We start from the raw sequence: 23815 nt of genomic DNA on the forward strand, positions 1-23815 counted from the left end.
AAATAAAATACTATCTAGCTCACAGCTTAACATAACACAAAGATCTTGATAATAAATATTTAGAGGCAAGGGATGTGGCACAAAAGAGCAGTAAGTGCCTTATACTCAAAAGGCCTGGGTTTGATCCCTGACACCTAAGGTAAAACAACAACAACAAATCTACATAGGAAGAGAGGGTGAAAGGGTAAAGGAGAGGGAGTCGAGGGGAGAGGGGTAGTAGAAGGGGAGGAGGACAGAGAAAAGAAAAATGCCCGCTATAGTTGGGGGGCATTAGTTGGGAGGGAAACTGGGAACACTGGTGCTGGGAAATGTATACTGGTGGAGGGATGAGTATTAGAACAGTGTATGACTGAAACCCAATCACAAACAGCTTTATAATGGTTGATCTCAAGGCGATTCAATAAAAAAATTTAAAAATCTAAACAGTAAACAATCCTTAAAACTCTACAACAATGCTGGCTTTTCTTTCTTCATTAGTCACGCATGAAGACATTTACAAATACACACAAAAAAGTATTATTAGATAAAATTTCAGTATCAACCCAAGAAAAATTACCATTTACTTATCAATTTCATAGCAGTATGGTATTATAATATACAGGTATTCAAGTAAATATGCTAAATCTTTTGTAAAATGCTAAAAGTTAGGTTGTTTTCTGTATTTTGTTACCATTTTCCCCAAGGAAGAAACAGGTATTTCCAATCAATTTGAAAATACAGATGTAAGAAGTATTAATTTTACTCACTCCAGGGTATTGGCTGGCATGTGGAGTAAGATTCTTAAAGGCCCATTGGATGTTCTGGTGAGAAGCCAGTTGTCGTGTGAATGCAGGAGACTGCTCACAGCAGAGCCTCAGAATGCCGTAGTAGGCAGGCAGCATCCCACGGTTAAAAAGCACCACATCCTGATCATCATGGTCAGCAAGGATGTAATTGAAGGCAATGTTCTTGGTTACCACTGGGTTCTGAACAATAAGGCGGATATTCTCTGGACAGTCAGCACACACATTGTACCAAAATGAAAGCAAAGCCTGTTTATTGTGATTTGTAGCTATTGCTGGCTCAGAAAGTTTAGGCTGGAAAAGGTTCCACAAATCCATGAAATATGTGGAAAACATCAGCTTCTCAGTTTTGGAAATTAAACAATAAGTCATAAAGCTAAAATAGGGCACTAGCTTTGTAGTGCCATGAACAGCAGCATCAACATAAAGTTTGGCTCTCGAGAGCAAACCAAGGAGCACGTTGTAGACCTGATGTAGGACTACTGTTGTGTCTGGACTGAGTGGAAGGTCACGGGTTGGGATGTGCAAAGACCTTGTTGACCGGAACATCTGGCGGAATGAATTGCTTGGTATAAGGGACACCAGAAGATAAGCTGCAGCTATAAAATGTAAAACAAAACTGTCAGATCCTTACAAGATATAAAATAGACTGAAGAGCAGTCATTAAACACAAAGCCAGTCTTCCCTTTAAAAATTAAATGAATAAAAATTAAGGGACATGAACATCTCTTTTAGTATCTTTCTACTCTGCCAGAAGGGCCCCAAACAATGTGGAAACATTGCCTTCTATTCTGTGACATAAGTAAATGTCAACAACGGCATCAGCAAAAAAAATTAAGCCTCTTTTTTTTAGCTTTCCCAAGACGTACAATTCTCCCATTTGGCCTATCTTTTACTTCCTAGGAAATAATACCACTTAACAGAAAATATATTTGGAGCCAGAAGACCTATTTAAATTTTTCTGATATTTTGTAGTAACAAATAATGGATACAATGTATTTGTTACAGTTAGAGTAAGAACTTTCGTTACAAGTTCTTTGCAATATATAGCAATATTTATGCCAATTACATAACATTAATTTTAGAAAAGTAAGTCTTCCAGGCAACCTTGCTTACAAGAAGCCCTCTCCTTCAACATAGCTAAAAAAGTTTTACTAAGTTAATGCTAACATTCTGAGACCTGAGTGACACAGTTGAGTTCATTTCTAAAAGCAGTAACTATGATTCTTGTATTTGTTTGTTTTGAGGCCACACCCAACAGTGTTCAGGGCCAACTCCTGGGTTTGAGTTTGTGCTCTGAGATCACTTCTGATGGGCTCAGGGGACCACATGGGATGCTGGGGATCAAACTCTGGTGGGGCATGTGCTAGGCAAGCACCCTACCCACTATACTATCTCTCTGGCTCCAAAAGCATTTACTATGAGCAAGGCACTCTGTTTAGATATTTTGTAAAATTATCTATTTGAATTCTCACAAACACCCTGGTTGTAGGCCATGTTACAATGCAACATCTGCATCTTGGAAAAGCAAAAACCAAGATCACACAGATAAGAGATGAAACGTCAATTTGGCCTTCGGATGATAATAATGGAAATAAAGATAAAATGGTTAAACAACTATAAGAATTAATAACATTTATCAAATATTGACTAGTTAACATCATAACTTTATATAACAGTCATTAAATACTTTCATTATTTCTATTTCAGCATATTTAAAATAGTAAGTATTACATATCACATAGCTAGTGGTAGAGCTGGAATTCAAACCCAACAGTCAGACTTAAGCAAATATTCCTACCACAGAGCTTTCTCATAGCTTTTAACATTAAAGGAATTAATGTTAAACACCTGTTACTTGAAATCCTTAATGTTTATATTTATTTTGTCTCCTGCCAGTTAATCTGTATTTTGCTATTTTTATTGTACTTCCAATGCAAATGAAGTCAAAGTTTCTAAAACAGCCTATTTTGTATATTTATTTCAGAGTAAACAATCCTTGAACACAGTATTTCTACATATTTATTCACTTATGCATTGCCCTGAGGTTTAGCTTGTTTTCAGTTAGGTTCAAATTGGTTGTTTTTCAATGAGAAAACTTGGAATGTTGATTCCATCCTAAAAATGGCAACTGAGGGCTGGAGAGTTAAATGGGGATTTAAGCGCTTGTCTTGCATGCAGATGATCCTGGTTCGATACCCAGTACCATATATGGTCCCCCAAGCACCACTAGAAGTGATGCTGAGCAGAGATAGAAATAGGTCTTTAGCACAGCTAAATGTGACACCAAACACGCCACCCCCCACCAAAAGCAACTGAGAACAAATCAATTTGTAATTTAAAATAGTGTTTGATTTACATACTTATACCGAGATTATCAAAATATTTTCAAACACACCAAAATGTTGAAAAAATGATAATACCCATGCACCTACTACTTATATTTGCAAATACACTATAAAATACCTAGCTATTTATTTTTGTAAAAGTTCTTTGCAGTTAAGTAGAAAATTCGTCATGCTATGAAGAAAAACAATGTTATTTTTGAAGATAACTAAAAGTTCAACTTGGAAGAACATATCCTGCTGAAATAACATCTTGTTAGAACTCAGAGTTCCTGTACTAATTTTAATACTCCAGAAAACTTACTGTAAATCTACTTCAATTTCTATAAAGTATCTCTTCAAACTACTGGTTTTCTTCATGATGCAAAGGTAGAACATTTCTACTTGGTATAACTTGGTGTGTTATTTTAGAGTCTAAGAATGCTCATAGTTTTCTATATTAATGGTAAAAAAAATGGTACTAGAAAAATAGTTCAGTGGGCTGAATGTCTGCTTCGCATGCAGGAAGTCAGGGTTTGATCCTTAGCAATGCATGGTCCCCTAAGCGCCAACAGGAGCAACCCAAGGCGGACTCAGGAGTATCCTAAGAACACTACAGGGTTTGGGCCAAAAACAAAACAAATCATCAGTAATACATGCTTCCATTTTTCTCATTTCTAAACTAAATATCGGACATTTGTTTAAAATCATTTTCCATGTTTTAAAAAGTGTTTCTCTGTAGCTTTCCTTCAACACTAATTCTTACTCAGTTATAGTAACCCTATTCAAATATTTGGGTTCCCTTTTCAAGCTACATTCTAGCAAAAGCACTTTTCATATTCTAACAGCCACCACTATAATAATTTAAAATGATACATTATATTTTCTAACAACATACAGTTAAAGTTTTTTAATAATCACAAATAATGCTGTTGGCTATCTATACATTAGATGAATTATTTTAGAAGAATCACCCCAATGATAATACTGAGTTTAAAAAATCTAAAACATTTTAAGAATCTTGTTTATTGCCAAGTTAATAAATACCTTTCAGAAAAATGCTCCTAAATTATGTCACTGCACTATTCCTCAACACTGTCATGAACTATTAGGGCCACAAAAAAAAAGTGTACTATTTATGTGTGTGTGTATGTGTGTGTGGAGGGGGGGAGGGAGGGAAGCATGACAAAGACTTATTTATAGTCAAGAGTCAGGGCATGGAAGCTAACCAGCATATGCATCAGTTCCTCATATATCCCATTATCTAATTATCCCATTACTGTGTGCTTAACTGAAGTGGCAGAAGAACAAGCTCATTAGCAGAATACCAATGTCAATCATATATATCCATCACTAAAGTTATTTTCCCATAAACCTTTTATTTAGGAAAGGTAGAACATAACATTCCCACAGACTGCGTTTCCCATTTTCCCTAAAACTAGCCTATAATTACTGTGGTATATTTATTACGATTGAGGAACAAATACTGGTACCTTACTATTAAGTACTACATTTAGTTTGATTTCAGTATCTTGCCTGGTTATTCTTTCAGTTTGAGGTTCCCACTGAGGATATATGACTTTTTAGAGGCCACGTCCTATTAAGTTCTTCTTAAGATTCCCTAACTTTCCTAGTTTTTGACAGCTTTGAGGAGTACTAGGTCAGGTATTTTGAACAATGTCCCTCAAACTGGTTTTGTCTGATGTTTATTATACTTTAAGTCAGTTTATGGGATTTTGGAAGGAAGTAAAAGGTGAAGTACATTCTAAAGAGCATGTTTTCAATTTTATCAACCATGATGATGCTAACCATAATAATTGCTTAAGCAAGTGTTGGTCAAGTTTCTTCACTTACTTTTTAAAAATTTTCCCAATCACCCATCCTCTCCAATATTTCTCTGGAAGTGTGTGATAATCAACCCCTAGGGCACTGGAACAATCTGGGTGGGTGGCTATAGCCTCGGGTGCAACTGGGCATTCTCGCTCTTTGTTATCTTAAAGGAGGTTGATTGAGAGGGTATAAGAGGAGTTCTAAGGAGTGATTTTTGTTTCTAAAAGAAAGAAGTAGGTTTAGAAGGTCTGGAAACCTCTACTTAATACTTGTAAGCAAATCCTCAAGCTGATATTCAAGAGCTGGAGAGTTAATATGCTCTATTATCCTTGGGAAAAAGATGTACATAATAATTCAGAATTTTCCTGTATGGAATGTCTCTTTACTTGGTCATTTACTTGATCAGCAAGGCCCATGGCTATTTGTTCTAGAGACTGGGTTATAATGTTATTGTGTACTCAAATTTTTCAAACAGGGCTATCAGGAGTTTTTTTTTCCAGGCTGGTTCTGAGGAAAAGAATATATACCTTGAACCTGGAGAAATTAAATATTCAACAATTAAAGTGATGGTGGTATGTCAAATGGACATGGAACCAACCTGAAAAAACTGTCAATGGCCAAAGTTAGAACAATTTACAAAAGAGCACATATACACTCGTAAGAGTGATATCTTTTTTGGTGAAATGTCTATTTTATGGAATCTGTTGATGCGTTCAACATTATTCACATCTGATCTTTGTATTATAAAATATTTAATGACCACAATTTCACTGAATATTTCACCTTAACTTGCTAAGTCACTATTCTAATATTAAGTAATTTTTGAAAGATTTTTTGACAGTTTACACTTTTCATTAACGCTGATCACTTTTTTCTTACTTTATCAAGAATGGACACAAAAATGGCAGTCGTAATGATGTGACTCAAGAAAGCACAGTTTCTTGTCCCTATAAAACCAGCTGGTAAGATAGTACATGAGGTAAGGTGCTTTCTTTGTATACAGTCAACTGTGGTTCAACCCCTTGGCACCATATATGGTGCCCCAGCAGTGTAAGAAGTAAGCTATGAGCAGTGCAGGGAATGGCCAAAACCAAACCAAATCAAACACACAAGATTCTTGTAGAACACTGTCACTAGTTTCCAAATAATAAAATAACTTTGGCTTTTAAGAATAATATCTACAAGTCTCTGCATTATTAAAAATAGCCTTAATAACAACAAAACAAATTTGGATCAACACAAACGAGTTTTTAAATGCTAGATATTTGACTTACAAGTCCTGACTCTAGGATAATTGTGAGCCAAAAGAAACCGTTCAACCCAGTTTTCCATATTCTGTAGGACCCAGCTATGTGCCAGCTTATTTCGAGGTGTTTGCACTGCCAACCAATCCAGACATTGAGATGGATTATATTCAATTACCTGTAAATAAAATAACAATAAGAAAAATACTTAAGATCAACTGAACAGCAGTTAAGTCTTTAAATAATAAATAATAAGTCTTTCTTTTGAAATACACATATGCACACACCTATGGAAATAGTTAAAAAATATGACAGCTTTCGATAATTACAAACTAGAGCCAATAAGAAGTTTCATGCATTTTTTAAACCAATTTTTAAAGGTATTTACATATTTCAAGTGGAAATATTCACCAAAATCTGAGAGAGAATTAAAACCAACAAAAAAAATTAAAGTATCATTTTATTACAGTGGTTTTTATGTAGGTAATGTGGGTCACATTATCTCTAGTATCTGTAGTGTTTGGGGTACTCCAAGGGGTGCACCCGGCATTGCACAGGGACATGTACAAGTTAGGACATTTAGCCCCAAACGTACTTGTATTTGTACTTTAATTCTCTAAAGTTCTTCATCTTTACTTTTCTTTCTGGATGCCTTATCTATTCTTATTAGATGCCTATCAATTATTGTCTTCACTGCATTACTGTAGAGTTTTTATTCATAAAAAAGGTAATCATAAGAATCTTGAAAACTATGGCCAAATTCTATGGCTTGCCTGTTTTTATGAGCTTTTTCTATGTAGAGTGGGACACATTTGATAAAGGGCTAACAATTGAAGTTAGGCCCTCAGATGAACAAAGGCAGTGCTTTACCACTAAGACACATCCCTGGGACCCCCTTTTGTCAAATGATTATTGGTAGATAGCCACGCAATGTACTTATTTTATATAAGTACTGTCTTATACTAATCAGAAGATGAATAGTTAGAAGAGACTAATATGGTCCACAAAGCCTGCTAAAACTATCTGACCAAAAAATTTTTCGCTGATCCCTGATCAGGTGTTGCTTTTCCAATACTAAAGAAAAATTGTGACATCAGCAGTAACTCTGAAAGATAAGTAATTGGTGCTTCTAGTTTCTAGGGCTTTGACCGTTTCATGTAATTTGTTGTCTGAAGGCAGTGTGTTTATTCCCAATGACAGTGCCTGGCATGGAGAGAGGGGGAATGCTGTGCAGAGGATCCACGTAGTGCTGTACACATTCAAAGGATGTGCTCTACTGCTTTAGTCATGTACCTGATCCTATGTAATCTTTTTTGATGGCTGGAAAATGAGATAGCCTTCAAACATCTGGGGCACTGGCTGATGGTATTGACTGTAGTATGAAATCTAAATCCTCACACAAAAACCTAATTGCTGACACATCTGCTACAAAACCTACCTCCCATATTCTCTGCAGAATGTACGATGCAAAGGGAGGCATTCCTGGAGGTCCACCAGCAAATTCCATAAGCATAGTCAACAACTTAAAGAAAGGATTGGCTGCCTGTAAGATACATACATGCATATACATTTAGATGAAGAATCATCTCTTCCAGTAGAAAAGAAACACATTAATACTTCTACATATTACATTTAAATCTGCTGTTTAAGAAGCATAAGTATTTCTGCATACAAACTTCAACTACCATAAAGCTTTTTATTAATAGAGAACATAAAGTGGAAGACATGAGAACCACAGACAAAAGATATTTTTTGATATAAACTTTGGGGAAGTAATTCCTGTTAATGAGACATCTTTAGTTAGAAAAAAATTAAGATGAAAAGTTTCCCATAGCAACTTTGGATCTCTGAATTAAAATTTGTATTTGTTTGACCTGTATATTTGCCGAGTAGCTATATTTCCATTTGACAAAAACAGTTTTGTGCAGTACTTTGTTTTCCACCTATTTCTTATTTGCTTTGGTTTTTTTTGGGGCCACACCCAGCTGTGTTCAGAGCTTACTTCCGGCACTGCACTCAGGAATCACTCCTGATAGGGCTTGGGGAACACTATGGGGTGCTAGAGATTAAACTGGGGTCGGCTCTGGGCAAGGCCAAGGGCCTGCTGTAAATCTCTATGGCTCTCCATATATTTCTTAACCTATGCAAAATTGTTAAAACTTTATACTTGCACATAATTATAAGTCAAGTTCAAAATTTATCATCAAATCACATTCTGTCATATTAAATGTATGTAAATATTAAGTTTACACTTAACTACAAAATTAAATTTTTGATAATTAGACATATGAAGGTAATACCGTTTATTCAAATTATGTACTTAAGACAAAATTCCTGTTCTGAGAGAAATTTTACTAAAACTTTTCCTCAAGAACAGTTAGACGACATGGAAAGCCAAAAAGCAATCTGAAAGATCAATGAAACAAAGAGCTGGTTCTTTGAGAAAATAAACAAGATTGATAAACCACTAGCAAGACTCACAATGAAAGAGATTGAGAGAGAGAACCCCAATAAGCCAAATCAGAAATAAAAAAGGGACATCACAGCAGAAACCACTAAAATTTAAAAGATCATCAGAGACTACTCTGAAAATCTGTATGCTATGAAACAAGAGAACCTAAAAGAAATGGATAAATTCCTTGATTCCTACAATTTCCCAAGATTGAACCAAGAAGACTTGGAATACCTGAACAGACCCATTAATAAAGGAAATTGAAACTGTAATCAAAAGTCTTCTCAAAAAACAAAAGCCCAGGCCCAAATGGATTCACTAGCGAAATCTTCCAAACATTTAAAGTGGACCTGTTGCCAGTTCTCCTCAAGTTTTCCAGGAAATTGAAGAAACAGAAACTCTCTTAAACAGTTTCTATGAGGCACATATCTCCCTAATACCAAAAATAAAGACACCAATAACAAGGAAAACTATAGGCCAATATCCCTGATGAACACGAATGCAAAGATCCTCAACAAAATATTAGCAAATAGAATCCAACAACTTATCAAAAAGATCAGACATCACGACCAAGTGAGATTCATCCCAAGGATGCAAGGATGGTTTAACATTCAGAAATCAATCAACATAATCCATCATATCAACAACAATGAAGATAAAAACCATATGATCATTTCAACAGATGCAGAGAAAGCAGTTGACAAGATCCAACACCCATTTATGATGAAAACTCTCACCAAAATGGGTTTAGAAGGAACTTTCTTCAAGATAGTCAAAGCCATCTACCACAAACCCATGGCAGGCATTATCCTCAATGGAGAAAAATTAAGGGCCTTCCCTCTACGATCAGGGACAAGACAAGGATGCCCACTCTCACCACTTCTTGCAATAGCAACTAGGCAAGAAAAAGACATTAAGGGCATTCAGATAGGAAAGGAAGAAATCAAGCTCTCACTATTCGCAGATGACATGATTCTATACCTAGAGAATCCTATAACCTCTACTAAGAAACTCTTAGATACAATAGATTTGTACAGTAAAGTCGCAGGCTATAAAATCAATACCCAAAAATCCATGGCCTTCCTATACACAAATAGTGAGACAGAGGAAAGTGACATTTAAAAAAAATCCCATTTACAATCATGCCCCAGAAAATCCAGCACCTCGGAATCAGCCTAACTAAAGAGGTAAAGGATCTCTACAAAGAAAAACGACAAAATGCTACTCCACGAAATAGAAGGGGACACGAGGAAATTGAAACATATTCCCTGCTCATGAATAGGAAGAATTAACATTGTGAAAATGGCAAATTCCCCAAAGCACTATACAGATTCAGTGCAATCCCTATAAGGATACCCATGAAAATCTTCAAGGAAATCGATCAAACACTCCTGAAATTCATATGGAACAATAAACACCCATGAACAGCTAAAGCAATTCTTGGAAAAAAGACGATGGGAGGCATCACCCTCCCCAACTTCAAACTCTACTACAAAGCAGTAACAATTAAAACAGCATGGTACTGGAACAAAGGCAGAGCCGCAGACCAATGGAACAGGGTGGAATATCCCTACACACAGCCCCAAATGTATGATCATCTAATCTTTGATAAGGGAGCAAGAAATGTGAAGTGGAGCAAGGAAAGCCTCTTTAAAAATGGTGCTGGCACAACTGGACAACCACATGCAAAATAATGGGCTTAGACCTCGACCTGACACCATGCACCATGTCAGATCAAAATGGATTAAAGACCTCAACATCAGACCACAATCCATAAGGTACATTGAAGACAAGGTCAGCAAAACCCTCCACAATATTGAAGCTAAAGGTATCTTTAAAGATGACATGCAACTGATCAACCAAGTAGAGACAGAGATTGACAAACAGGACTATATTAAACTAAGAAGCTTCTGCACCCCAAAAGATACAGTGACCAGAATATAAAAATCTACAGAATAGGAAAGGATATTCACCCAATACCCATCTGATAAGGGGCTGATGTCAAGGGTATATAAGACACTGGTTGAACTCTACAAAAGAAAACATCCAACCCCATCAGAAAATGGGGCGAAGAAATGAACAAAAACTTTCTCAAGGAATAAATACGAATGGCCAAAAGACACATGAAAAAATGTTCTTCATCACTAATCATCAAGGAGATGCAGATCAAAACAACTATGAGGTATCATCTCACACCACAGAGACTGGCACACATCCAAAAGAACAAAAGCAACCGCTGTTAGTGTTGATGTGGAGAGAGGACCCTTCTACATTGCTGGTGGGAATGCGGACTGGTGCAGACCTTTTGGAAAACAATATGGTCGCTTCTCAAAAAATTAGAAATTGAGCTCCCATTTGACCCAGCAATACCACTTCTGGGAATATATCCCAGAGATTCAAAAAAGTATAGTCGAAATGACATCTGCACTTATATGTTCATCACAGCACTGTTTACAATATGGAATCTGGAAAAAAACCAAGTGCCCGAGAACAGATGACTGGTTAAAGAAACTTTAGTACATCTACACAATGGAATACAATGCAGCTGTCACAAAGATGAGGCCATGAACTTTGCATATAAGTGGATCAACATGGAAAGTATCATGCTAAGTGAAATCAGTCAGAAAGAGAGAGACAGACATAGAAGAACTGCACTTATCTGCGGAATATATAACACCCAAGAATGGCAGAAATAAGTACCGGTACAAGGAGGTTTGCTCCATCATGGCTTGGAAGCCAGCCTCACATGCTGGGGGAAAAGGCAGCTCAGATAGAGAAGGGAACACCAACTAAGGTGTGGCTGGAGGACCCGCTTGGGATGGGAGAGGCGTGCTGAAAGCAGACTACAGATTGAACACAATGGCCACCCAATACCTCCATTGCAAACCACAACATCCAAAAGGAGAAAGAGAACAAAAGGGAATGCCCTGCCACAGAGGCAGGATGAGGATGGGGATGGGATGGATGCTGGAGTCATTGGTGGAGGAGAATGAGCACTGGTGGAGGGATGCATTGTATGACTGAAACACAAGCATGAAAATATGTAAATCTGTAACTGTACCTGCACGGTGATAAAAAAAAAAGAACAAGTAGAAAGGATCAATCAAATATACTGCCACAGCAGACGTAAGTTTTACAAACATGATTTAACAAAAGCATACATACCTCAGGGGTTAACTTTGCAATTGAGGTGAAAAGCATAGATACGATCTAAAATAGAAGTAAGAGAACTTAAGTAAACTTTTTTTTTTAAATTTACAAAAAAGTTTTTAAGATTTTTTTCCGGTACTTACGTGTTCTGCAAGTCGATTATTGTATCGACATAGGCTGAAAATCAGATTACATGTTTGTCTTATATTGATGCCATCACGAATATGTTGAAACAAGAAGGGAAATCCCTGTTAAAAACAAAGTTTTTAACTTAAGAACTGTTGTTATATTTGCATAATAAAATTATCTAATGTAGAGAAGATATTACCTTTCCTCCTGTTAATGCTGCCATGTCAGTCTGTGATAATGTCAAATGCCTAAAAGAAAACATTAGTGAAAATAAGTTTTTCTTCCCTCTGTACTACTTTATACCTATTCAAATCATGACAACACTGAAATTGTGATTTAATTACAACTGTACCAAAATCATCATATAAAATTATTTTTTCGCTTTGTGGTAGCTAGACTTGCTTATCAGATATCTCGCAGACAACTTCTCAAGATCCCAGGATTGGTAAATAGAAGCACAAATCTACTTACATTTAATTAACTTAGCAATTTGCTATAACACTGGGCTAGGTCTGATTGAGGGGTATTTGGGGGTGACCGCCTAGCAATGACTGGAGGCCTGAGACCCATCTCTGATGACACTTAGCCCAGTGGTGTGAGCCTAACTGTTTGGTGTTCAGGCCCAGCACTGGGATTAAATTTAGAACTTTGCATGTGCTACACTGTTTCTGAACTATTTCCCTGGCCCTCGAGAGTTCTTTTTGATGAGTCTTCAAAAACCAAATGACCTCCCAAAGAAATACTAGTTTACTTCCTAGTTAAAAAGTATTGCTTGTTTCTTTAACACGTCACACAAAATTGCAAATACATATAAAGAGAATGAAATATCCTACTATTCAGCTTCATATTTATCAACTCATGGTCTTACTTCATTTTGTACCTCTTACTCCCTCAGTATGTATTATCCTAAAGCAACTCTAGATACTTTATCATTTACTTCACATATCAATAAATTTCAAAAACATAAACACACCATTATTCACAACTAAAATAATCCTTTACTTTCATATACAATATTCAGCGTACACATTTCCTCAAAGTTCTAAAAATATATGTAAGTAATGTGTTAGAACCAAATTCATATAAAGTCCTTTGTTGCAATTGGTTGAAGTCTTTTAGGCTATTGTTTTTTCCTCCATTTTGATTTTAGCTTGTCAATTATCTGTAGAAGCAAGGAGGTAGCTTATCCTTTAGAATTTTCCTTATTTCCATTTTGCTGACTGTATCCTCGTGGTGACTTTTTAATATGTTCTTCCATCCCCATATTTCCTGTAATCTAGCAGTTATATCTAGAGACTTGATCAAATACAGGTTTGACTTTTTATAGGTGGTGGTGTAAATTTTTATCAGGAGACATATAATGAAAAGCTGTCTTTTTGTAATATCTTCAGTCAGTGATGATCATTTCCTAGATCCACTATTTCACTTGAAGAGCAAATTACTGCTATTTTCATTCCACCATTCCTCGCTCATTTATTAGTTAAAGTATGAAGAAAAGCTTGTGCACATTTGCTATTCAGTTGCATGAAACATAATTACTGTAGGTAATAAAACTGCTTGGTATAATTCGTTTATTGACAAGTTGCCAAAATCTTATTCCGTTTCCTAATATATTCCAAAAGTTGGCAATAAGCTTTTTGTGTTTAGTATCATTATGAACTCATGGATTAAAATGTCTATGATGTAGTTCATATTACATATTACTGATGTTCAAATAGTCCAATCTATGATGAGTAGAAACTGCCTTGGTTGGTTCTTGAGTTCTTTGAATAAAAGCTCAGTAGTCTTTGATAGCCTCTAACTTGCTTTCCAAATGACAAAATATTCCAGCTTCTCATTGTTTCTTGCCCAAAATCTGGACCTGGTCATTTTCCCAAGGAATCCTAATGATTTTTAGTGGAAAAATATCTAGAAGCTACAATCTAGATGCCAGAGGCATTCTTCTATTATGGACATGTTTTCTAGGCATGATCTGAAAACGGAGGTATGTAATACACTGTTTAACAAAACACACCATAAATTCTGATGTTTTTACATTCAAACTCAATTTCAAAGAAGTTAATATAAAGAGTTTACAATTTTTTAGCTGATAACAATCACATATCGCTTTATTCTTCATATAGCTTCAGAATAATTCCAATTATACCACTAACTACAGTTACACTGAAACAATTTAGTTTTACAATTCTTTTTGTCCTTCATTTATACTCCACTAGAAATTCATACCACTGTGTTTTAATGTCTCAAATTAATTACTCTCCAATGGCTATACCATCAGCTCAATATACGGTTAGGTTCATTCATTTCATTCTGCTTGTTATTTTTAGGGACAGCATTTTATTAATTTACGATTATATTAAACATTTACATAATCCCAAAGTTTACTCTACAAAAGCATATATATTTCAAGGTAGTTTAGTTTTCATTCCTGCCCCTCCAACTTGTTTTTTCTTTCCCCAACCACAAGGAAACTTTTAGTCTCCGTTTAAAATTTTTTTTAAAATTTGCAGTAATGTTTTTCTTTAAAATGCTCCATATACCAAATTATCGAAGACTGAATTGTTGCTCATAAAGGAAATATAAGGTTAAGTTCCTGTGAATATCTGGTCACATCTGTCAACCAATCAATACGTTACCTGGCTTTATGCATTTCTGTTTAAAGATAACCTTATTCAATATTACTGATTTGTTAGCATTGAACTCACAGCAAACGAAACTATAACTGATACCTGAATGAAGTTTATTTACCACATGTATTTTCTCTGTAAGGCACATTACAGCCTTGAGCTTAGGGACATTAGACACTAGGCACCACACTTGCGGGTAAATTTAAACAGCCAAATCAACAAAAAACATAATGTGGGAAATGTGGCATATACTGTGAAAAGGACATCAGTTACCAATATTGAGAACTGAAACAAGAAGGCAAAAAGTGAGTCACCATGTTTGACTTCAACAGGGAAAGTGTTAAGACAACTTGAATTTTTTGCCACTCTGCTCATATATATTCTGCAGTCCACAAATGACTGTAAAAGCCCTGCAAGTACCAAGTTGGGGAATACAAATAAATTTTAGTAACTAGGACAGATCAATGAATAATGAAGATACATTCTCTTTCTCTCTCTCCCCCCCACCTCCCGCATAGTCTCCTCTCTTATGAAGTAAGCATACTATATACATTTTCTCCACCTTGCTATTTCCATTTAGTAGTATTTAACCTAAAGATCTCTCATACAACTAAATATCATTAATTCCTTTCCAAGCTATCTCACGGATACCCAACTAATTCTTTCTTGGTAGACATTTCAGTCTTCTGAGTTATGAACTACTTCAATGACAGCATTGTACATACACATTTCTATATTCTGAGTACAGGTAGCCGGAAATAGGGTGGCTAAGATAAAGGATGAATGCACATATACTTTTCTAGATAGTTTACTGTATATTCAATGTATATTTCTTCAATGTATACTTCTAACATGACTCAAAAGCAAAGAAAGAGTTTGGTACAAAATATTGTAATATTTATGCCACAAGAAATGATGTATAGTGGTATTATTTTTAAAAAGTATTATGCAACAACTAGAGTTAATGGTGGAAAACAATTATGTAAAAGGAAGAAAATCGAACATGCTGAAAGCATTTTGAATGTTGAAACATTTCACCTTTCTGAGCGAGACTGTTCAACCAAAAGAGCAACTAAAGCTATCATCTTTTCAAGGGCAGCTGGCCTGTACTTTTCCTCTGCCAAAGAGAGGATATCTTCTTCTTCCTCCTCTTCTTCCCCTTCTTCCTCTGACAATACTTCAACTTGAGGCTAGAAGATGATATATGATTAATATATTAGATTTAACATTATCAAAAGAGCTAGTAACTTGATTGTTTCATATTATCTAGGAAAGACACTGGCAGTAACATGTTATCATGACAAACAAAAACTCAAAGGGGCCAAGAGATAACACCACACGGTCCCCTAAGTAAGTACCTCTTAGCGCAGCTCAGTAATCCCTGACAACACAGGGCCCAAGAAGCACTGCATACTCAGGCCTTGCATTAAACAGCTGATGTGGTGGCTAAAAACTGCTGGTGGGGACCTGGAGCTTTCAGAGCACACTTGTGTGGTACAAAAACAAAACAAAACAAAAAAAAGATCACTAGTAAGGTCTAACTTTGATGTTAATAGGCTTAATAGGTAGGATTATAAAGAACAATGATTCTTAATATGGTGACTATTTGCCTTATCTAAAGAGAAAAATTATAGACTCATATATACTTGTCCCACAGCAGCACTACTCAGGGCATATTGCTGGCAGGGTTTGGGGAACCATAAGTAGTACAGGGATTGAAACCAGGTCAACAAGGCAAGAACCCCACCTGCTGCACTACCTCCCTTACATTAATAGTATCTTAAAAATTGCCAGTTGGATCCCTGGAATCACATGGTTCCCCAAGTATCACTGAGTGCAGGCCTGGAGGCCCCTAAGCAATGCAGGGGTGATCTGGGAAACCTTGGCTCCGAAGGGTTTGAACAGCAGTACATCCTCGGAACCCTGACAATAAATGACCTTTCTGAGGGTTAAGATTTGCCAGAAGGGGCCATTGGAATTGGGAAACTCATCCCCCAACAATATGTTGACCAGAGCCCCTCCATCCCCCCCAAAAAAAATAGTTCACCAAAAGAACACTATTAATACCAGAGCATGTGGTAGCTATTTAGCTTCAATTTTTCAATATTCTGGACCTTCACTTGATTGCTCCTTCTCTTGCTATAGCCATGAAAAATATCAACCAAACCCAAACTCTTAAAATTATCAAAAACAGGAATAGAAGGGCAATTATCATTGTATCACTGTCATCCCATTGCTCATCGATTTGTTCAAGCGGCACCAGTAACATATCCATTGTGAGATTTGTTGTTACTGTTTTTGGCATATCGAATATGCCACGGGTAGCTTGCCAGGCTCTGCCATGCAGGCGAGATACTCTCAGTAGCTTGCTGGGCTCTCCGAGAAGGGTGGAGGAAAAGAACTCAGGTTGGCCTAGGCAAACGCCCTACCCGCTGTGCTATTGCTCAACCTCAAAAGGGCTATTATAAATGATCCAAATTTCTAAAGATTTTTCATAATACAAATTTGATCTTTAAATCCCTAAAACATAATTGTACTTACATTTTCAGGTCCTTTTGTTCCCATGTAAAAATGTACCATTGTAGATATAGCTTGCAATGAAAGCAAAAATTGACTCTGAAAATAAAAATATTGATTTAAAGTATACAATGAAACAAGTTTCAAACACTGAAAATAGGCACATAATCCCAGAAAAAATAATGTATATTCTCACCTCTTCTTCTCCCATTTTGGCAAATTCATAAAGAAAAGCAAAATACTCCGTAAGATGTTTACTGTGAGGTTTTACACCATGTTCCATAATTAATAACAGAGTTCTCACAAATCGAGTGACACATGAACGACCACCAATATCTTCTACTGAAGGATCCATGTCATCTGACCTGAAAATACCATACATCTGTTTTATGTGGGGGCAGAGTTGGGGGCCACACCTGGCAGTCCTCAGAGCTTCCTCCAGGTTCTGAGCTCAGAGATCACTTCTGGCAGTGCTGGGGGACCATACGTGGATCAAATCCAGATCAAATGTGTGCAAGGCAAGCAAGCACCTTACCTGATCTCTCCGGTCCCCTAATTTAACACAATCTTACAGAAACTATGAACTTTAAGGATAGATACTCTGAGAGCAAATGTTCTCATTTTAGGGAAAAGCTCATAAGTGGTGCTAGGAAAGTCCGGAGGCCCCAGCAGCTATTCTCTGCCACTGGGCAGTTTCAGCACCATGGTCTGAGGACATACAGCTCCTTGTGTCCTGCAGTGTCAGTGCCACCTGGGCCAACCTCGTACTGCTTGAAGCCATTAGGGTCAAATCTGGCAATGTTTAGGGGGCTGATGTATTGCTAGTTATTGAAGTGGGTTCGATATGCATCCTAACTACTGTATGATCTCTCAGCAGGATCAAAAGTTTTTAAAAACATTTTTGTGAAGGGGCTGGAGCAATAGCACAGCACATGGGGTGTTTGCCTTGCATGTGGAATCGACCCAGGCTCGATTCCCAGCATCCCATATGGTCCCCTGAGCACCGCCAGGGATAATTCCTGAGTACAGAGCCAGGAATAACCCCTGTGCATCGCCGGGTGTGACCAAAAAAAAATTTTTTTTTGGTGAATACACTATTACAAAAATTTATGTAGCTATTATCTTAATTATTGGGCTTGGTTACATTAGTCCAAGCACAAAGACTGTCATACAATTATTTATAGGGAGAATTTGAAGATGCATTCAATTACAAGTAAAGGTAAAGTTGAGGCTGGAGCAATAGCAAAGCCAGTCGGGCTTTCCAGTATTCCACATGGTCCCCTGAGCACTTCCAGAAGTAATTCCTGAGTGCAGAGCCAGGAGCCCCAAAAGCAAAAAATAATAATAACAATAATAAAATTACAAATAAAGTTAAGTTTTTGTGCCCAGCAGATGTAGCTCAGTGGTAAAGCACTTGAAATGTCTATGAGTTCGATCCTGGCACTGTCCACATCAAGTGCAATGACTGCTGTAATGATCACCTATGTAACAGAAGCACAACCTCCTGGCTCTTGAGCAAAAACACAGGGAAATAAAAACAGGAAGCTTTCCTATCTTTCCCTTCTTGTTTTATTACAGATTATGTTACTTATATATTAGGGTTTAGGGGAACACATCCAGTGGTGCTTGGAAACCGTGTGGTGTCAGAGATTAAACTAGAGTCAGTTAGATACATATTTAAGTCTCAGTTAGATATTTCACAATACTTTGTGCGCAGCTCTTTAAAGAAAAACTTCAGGGGTCAGAGCAATAGTACACTGGGTAGGGTGTTTGCCTTGCATGCATCGACCTGGATTTGTTCCCCTGCAGCATCCCATATGGTCCCCTGAGCCCCCCAGTAGTGATCCCTGTATGCAGAGCCAGGAGCAAGCCCTGAGTACCGTTGGGTGTGGCTCAAAAACAAAAACAAACACTTAAATGTTTGAAAGGCACTTCTTACCCATCTTCTATTCCTGGCTGTAAATAGAGATGGGCATGGACAGGTCTGAGTCTTTGAATTACATGGATACACAAACGCTGAAACATCTATAAAAGATTCAATAGAAAGCTAATTGCATCAGGTACTAAAGATACTGAAAAATTAAATGCATTCAAAATTCTGTCATCTGCATTTTCTTTTAACATTCTGAAATTTTCCTATAGTCTCAACTAAGAAAAGGTTAGTTTGAAAGAAAGAATATTCAGTTCTTTAAGAGAAAAAAACAACATATATTGCTGGTAGGAATGTAAACTGGGAAAGACACTTTAATAAACATTTGGTATTCCTAAACTTACTAAATATAGTATATGGCCCAGCAATTCCCTTCTAGATACATGTCTAAGAAATTATTTGGGACAAAAACTTTGTCCATGCAAATATATCTATACAATTATTCACAGATTAAAAAGAACCAAAAAGCATAAGCATCCCCATAAATTCACTAATCACTGAAAAGTGCCATATTTCAGGTTAAGTATTTAAATTTAATTTTTCTTGAACTTTTTTGGGGAACATTTTAAGGAAAACAAATTGATTCATGGGACAGTTTAGCATCCTAAACTACAGCTAAGATACCTAGAAATCTAAAACTCTATCAGTGCAACTTATACAGTAGTCAGAGTAGGATCTGAGAACAGGCATTGTAATTATTTTCTAGTACCATGAAAATGCAGACTTTTAATCACTGACTGGAATGGTTATGTAAGGCTGGAGAAAAATAGCAAAATTACACTTATGGTAAGAGGTTAATTTGGGGGGTATTTGCACACCTAGCTGTGCATAAGGTTTTAGTCATGGCTCTGAACTCAAGGATCAACATAACAATGCTGGGGTAAACATATGCAGTGCCAGAAATAGAACTCGGGTCAGCTGCATGCAAGAGAAGCACCTTACACACTGTACTATTTCTCCAGCCCACATGATTAATGTTTAGAAACTATATTTAGTGCTGGGTTAAATAACATTAACAGTAAAATTTACAGCAAAACATTTTTTTTTCTTACCTGCCTCACAATTTGATTTGGACACTTAATTAATATCTGCATTGGCCACCAGTCATCATCAGCCATGCGGTCTAAAAACCACTGAGGGGGGAAAAAAAGTTAAAGATAGTAATTGCAAAATGAGATAAAAAAAAAATCCCACAGGAATTACTTGCAGTCATTATTTCAATTATTTTTAATTTCTACTAATACTCTTTCTTCAATTGTCAAGTCTCAAATCTAAAATGATTAGTTAGAATTAGGGCCATCTTTCTATGGCATTCCATGATGCAGGCTGGAAAATGACTCAAAGGGGGTGTGGGGTGCGTGTTGTGTGTGCACATGTTTTGCACTTAAGATTCCTAAGACTGCATGATCCTGAAGACTGCCTCACATGGCCTCAGAATTTAAAAAACAAAAAACAAAAAACACCACCACCACAACGCAATTCCGCAAACTGAAATTCCATGTATGCCATTTATATCACAGTACACAAACATACAGGATAGCAATCTGTACTTTTTATCACAAATAAATGAAATGCCATTTTGCTCCAAGTGCTCATAATGAAGTAAAATATTTTTTTCTATTAACATACAATCTGAAACAAATGACTTGTTTTCTTTCCATTTAAAAACGTATTATACTGGGTCAGAGATGTAGCTCTGTGATAGAGCACATGTCTCACATTCCTGAGACTATAAGCTAGATACCAGCACTGAAAAATATAAAAAACCTTAACTTTCTCAGCAACAACAGAAAACATCCTGTTTTGTTGCTGTTGTTTTTGGTGTTGTGCAATTTGTTTTTTGTGTTGCATTCTGCTAATATGCACAGAGATCATTCCTAGTGAAACCTGAGGGCGGGAGTGTGGAGACAGGAATCACATGTCCTGGGATCAAACCTGGGTCAGCTGTGTACCAGGCAAGTGCCCTACCTGCTGCACTATCTCTCTCGTCCCTGAAAACATTCTTTTTTATATTGAAATTATTCCTCACTGGTTCAAGTTATCTCTTAATATGATTTTTTAACTCCTCTACTGTACTATCTTGCACATATACAATTAATGACAACTAGAAAATTTAACTCAGAAGTGAGAGCAAGTGGGGCTCCAGAGAGAGAAGCAGGAGAGATCAGTAGAGAGATCGGAAGAGACCAGAGGAGAGACTACAGAGACAGAGTCAGAAATAGAGAGACATATAGAAGAGAGCACAGCAGCACACACAGAAGCAGAGCACAAAGAAGGATCCATTCGATCCAGTTCATAAAGCGGCGAGACCCATGAGGGGGCCCGGTATCTCTCTAGGTTTTCCCATCTTATGAGCACCATAAAAGGGTAAAAGATTGTAGCGATAGAATTTCAGGCAGAATTTTCCCTGGACTTTATACAGAAACCCAAAACCGCGCGGCGACCTAATATCATCTAATCATCAGTAATATGAAATGGTTCCCTCTTAATGGGTCGGACTTTGGTGGGAAACCTTAACAAGAATAGTAAGTTTTTTGTTGAAATATTGAAGGCAACCAAAGTGGTAGCCATCTCTCTAGATTGAACTAAGCCATACACCCACGCCGGCTGAGAAGAAATATCCTTCTTTCTCGGGAAGAAACGCGGCGTGGTGTTAACCATAGTATTATGTCCAAGTTGACACGGACCTGGTGGCATGGGAATGGGATACAAGGGAATAAAGTATTATGTACATGGAACAGCGGGACGCTGGTGGAATCTCGAGCCAGGGCCGATACCAGCACACTACTTTTGGTTCCAGAAACTGCAGACTTTCTACCAGACTATCAACTAAGCCAGAGCCCCATGCCGGCTGATGACGGGAAATAACCATCTTTTTCGGTTTTTCTTCCCTTTGTCAGGCAGCGTGGTGAATACTAAACAGGTAGCTCGGGATGAGGGGGAAAAAAAAAGAAAAGTTATGTAACAAACAGCGGGACTTAATATCTCTACATTCTCAGCAATGGAGAACTATCAAATGATTCCTTGACAATAGGACTGTCTTTTTCTTTTTGGGCGGAAACCCCAGCAACAATAGCGAGTTATGTGTTGAAACATAGAATGTAACCAAGATAAAGCATAAACGAAGTGAAACTTATCACTTACAAGGGCGGGGACGGGGGGGGGGAGGTATACTGGGGTGGTTGGTGATGGAATAGGGGCACTGGTGTTTGAGTATTGTATAACTGACGTAATCCTGAGAACTATGTAACCCTCCACATAGTGATTCAATAAAATTAAAAAAATATATAAAATAAATAAAGTGGCGAGAGGAGGGAGAGAGAGAGGGAGGGAAAGAGAGAACCACTCCAAGAGCCCATGAACACACATCACCCTTCTGTGTGAGCACACACATATTTTTACAATTATAAATTTATTGTCTAGGCTATAATTATAATTTTAAAAAGACAGAAAAAACATTTTAATAAAAGGACAGGGCATTTAAAAAATTTTTCAAAGAAATTTTTAGCAGGGACTGGAGTGCTAATACATCAGGGAGGGTGTTTGCCTTGCATGCGATTGACCAGGGTTCAACCCCCCAGCATACCATATGGTCCCCCCCAGCACCGCCAGGAGTAATTCCTGAGTGCAGAGCCAGGAGTATCCGTTGAGCATAGCTGGGTATAACCCAAAAAGCCAGAAAATTTAATAAAACAAAATTATCTTTTCTTTTGGGACTGGAGTGATAGCACAGTGGGTAGGCCATTTGCCTTGCACTCGGCCAACTCGGGTTTGATTCTTCCGACCCTCTCGGAGAGCCTGAAAGCTACCAAGAATATCCCACCTGCATGGCAGAACCTGGCAAGCTACCCGTGGCGTATTTGATATGCCAAAAACAGTAACAAGTCTCACAATGGAGATGTTACTGGTGCCTGCTTGAGCAAATTGATGAACAATGGGATGACAGTGCTACAGTGTTACAGAGAATTTGAACCCCTTTAAGATTTCCAATTGCTAAAAAATTTCTTAAGAGAAAAAACTGAAATGGCAACTTCATTTGAAAAACAAAACAACCCTAAAACAAAACTACAACAATCTAATCAACTTTTCTGTTCTATCAAACAACTTAGAAAAAAAAATTAAAGGGGTCTGGATAGACAGTAAAGTGTTTGTTTTCTAAGTGTCAGATCAAGGTTCAATTCCTGGCACCACACTCCATATAGTCTCTCAAACCCTGCCAAGACTGTTAAGTTCAGAGCTCGGAGTAACTACATGTGGCCCAACCACCCGTCCTGCCCTCACAAAAAAGAAGGAAGAAAAAATAAAGGGAAGGAAATAAAGAAACATATTAAATACTAGGAGGAAGAAAACTGTTCAAGTCAGCATTTGAAAAGTTTTTACAGAGAAAGAAGTTAAAAAGTAACACTAAATGAAAAGGAAAGAGCAGAGGAAAAAGGAAGGAAGGGGAAAGGAGTGTGTGGATAGGATGAAGGAGAGGGAGAGATCACTTTTAATTTTACTCGAAGTTAATGAAACTGATTATAATTTTTTTAAAAAATTGGGACTAATAAAACCGGGGGCTGGGCCACACATAGTGCTGTTCAGTGCTTACTCCTATTTCTGAGCTCAGGAATCACTCCTGGTGACTTGAAGGACTATATGGGGTGCCAGACTGAACATGGGATGACTGTGTGTAAGGCAAGCACCCTACCTATTGTACTATCTCTCCAGCCCCCACCACAACTTGTAATTTTTTATTTATTTATTTTTATTTTTATTTATTTTCTTTGGGTCACACCCGGTGATGCACAGGGGTTACTCCTGGCTCTGCACTCAGGAATTACTACTGGC

The 23815-nt window shown here is 37.2% G+C and overlaps 1 protein-coding gene across 4 annotated transcripts in view; it reads right to left on the bottom strand.

Annotated features, from left to right (window-relative positions):
* The window catches only part of USP34 (ubiquitin specific peptidase 34), a 248212-nt gene that overhangs the window by 28795 nt on the left and 195602 nt on the right, over positions 1–23815 (bottom strand). For all 4 annotated transcript variants that reach the window (XM_055121529.1, XM_055121528.1, XM_055121531.1 and 1 more), the window contains 11 exons: positions 20038–20118; positions 18995–19080; positions 17252–17420; positions 17080–17154; positions 15577–15728; positions 12111–12159; positions 11926–12030; positions 11798–11842; positions 7619–7723; positions 6211–6358; positions 747–1381 (listed from right to left, as the gene is read on the bottom strand). In XM_055121529.1, coding sequence (XP_054977504.1) covers positions 747–1381; positions 6211–6358; positions 7619–7723; positions 11798–11842; positions 11926–12030; positions 12111–12159; positions 15577–15728; positions 17080–17154; positions 17252–17420; positions 18995–19080; positions 20038–20118 — 1650 coding nt within the window. The remainder of the gene's footprint in view (positions 1–746; positions 1382–6210; positions 6359–7618; positions 7724–11797; positions 11843–11925; positions 12031–12110; positions 12160–15576; positions 15729–17079; positions 17155–17251; positions 17421–18994; positions 19081–20037; positions 20119–23815) is intronic.

The sequence above is a fragment of the Sorex araneus genome, chromosome X (genome assembly GCF_027595985.1).
Source record: "Sorex araneus isolate mSorAra2 chromosome X, mSorAra2.pri, whole genome shotgun sequence".
NCBI classification, from domain to species: domain Eukaryota; kingdom Metazoa; phylum Chordata; class Mammalia; order Eulipotyphla; family Soricidae; genus Sorex; species Sorex araneus.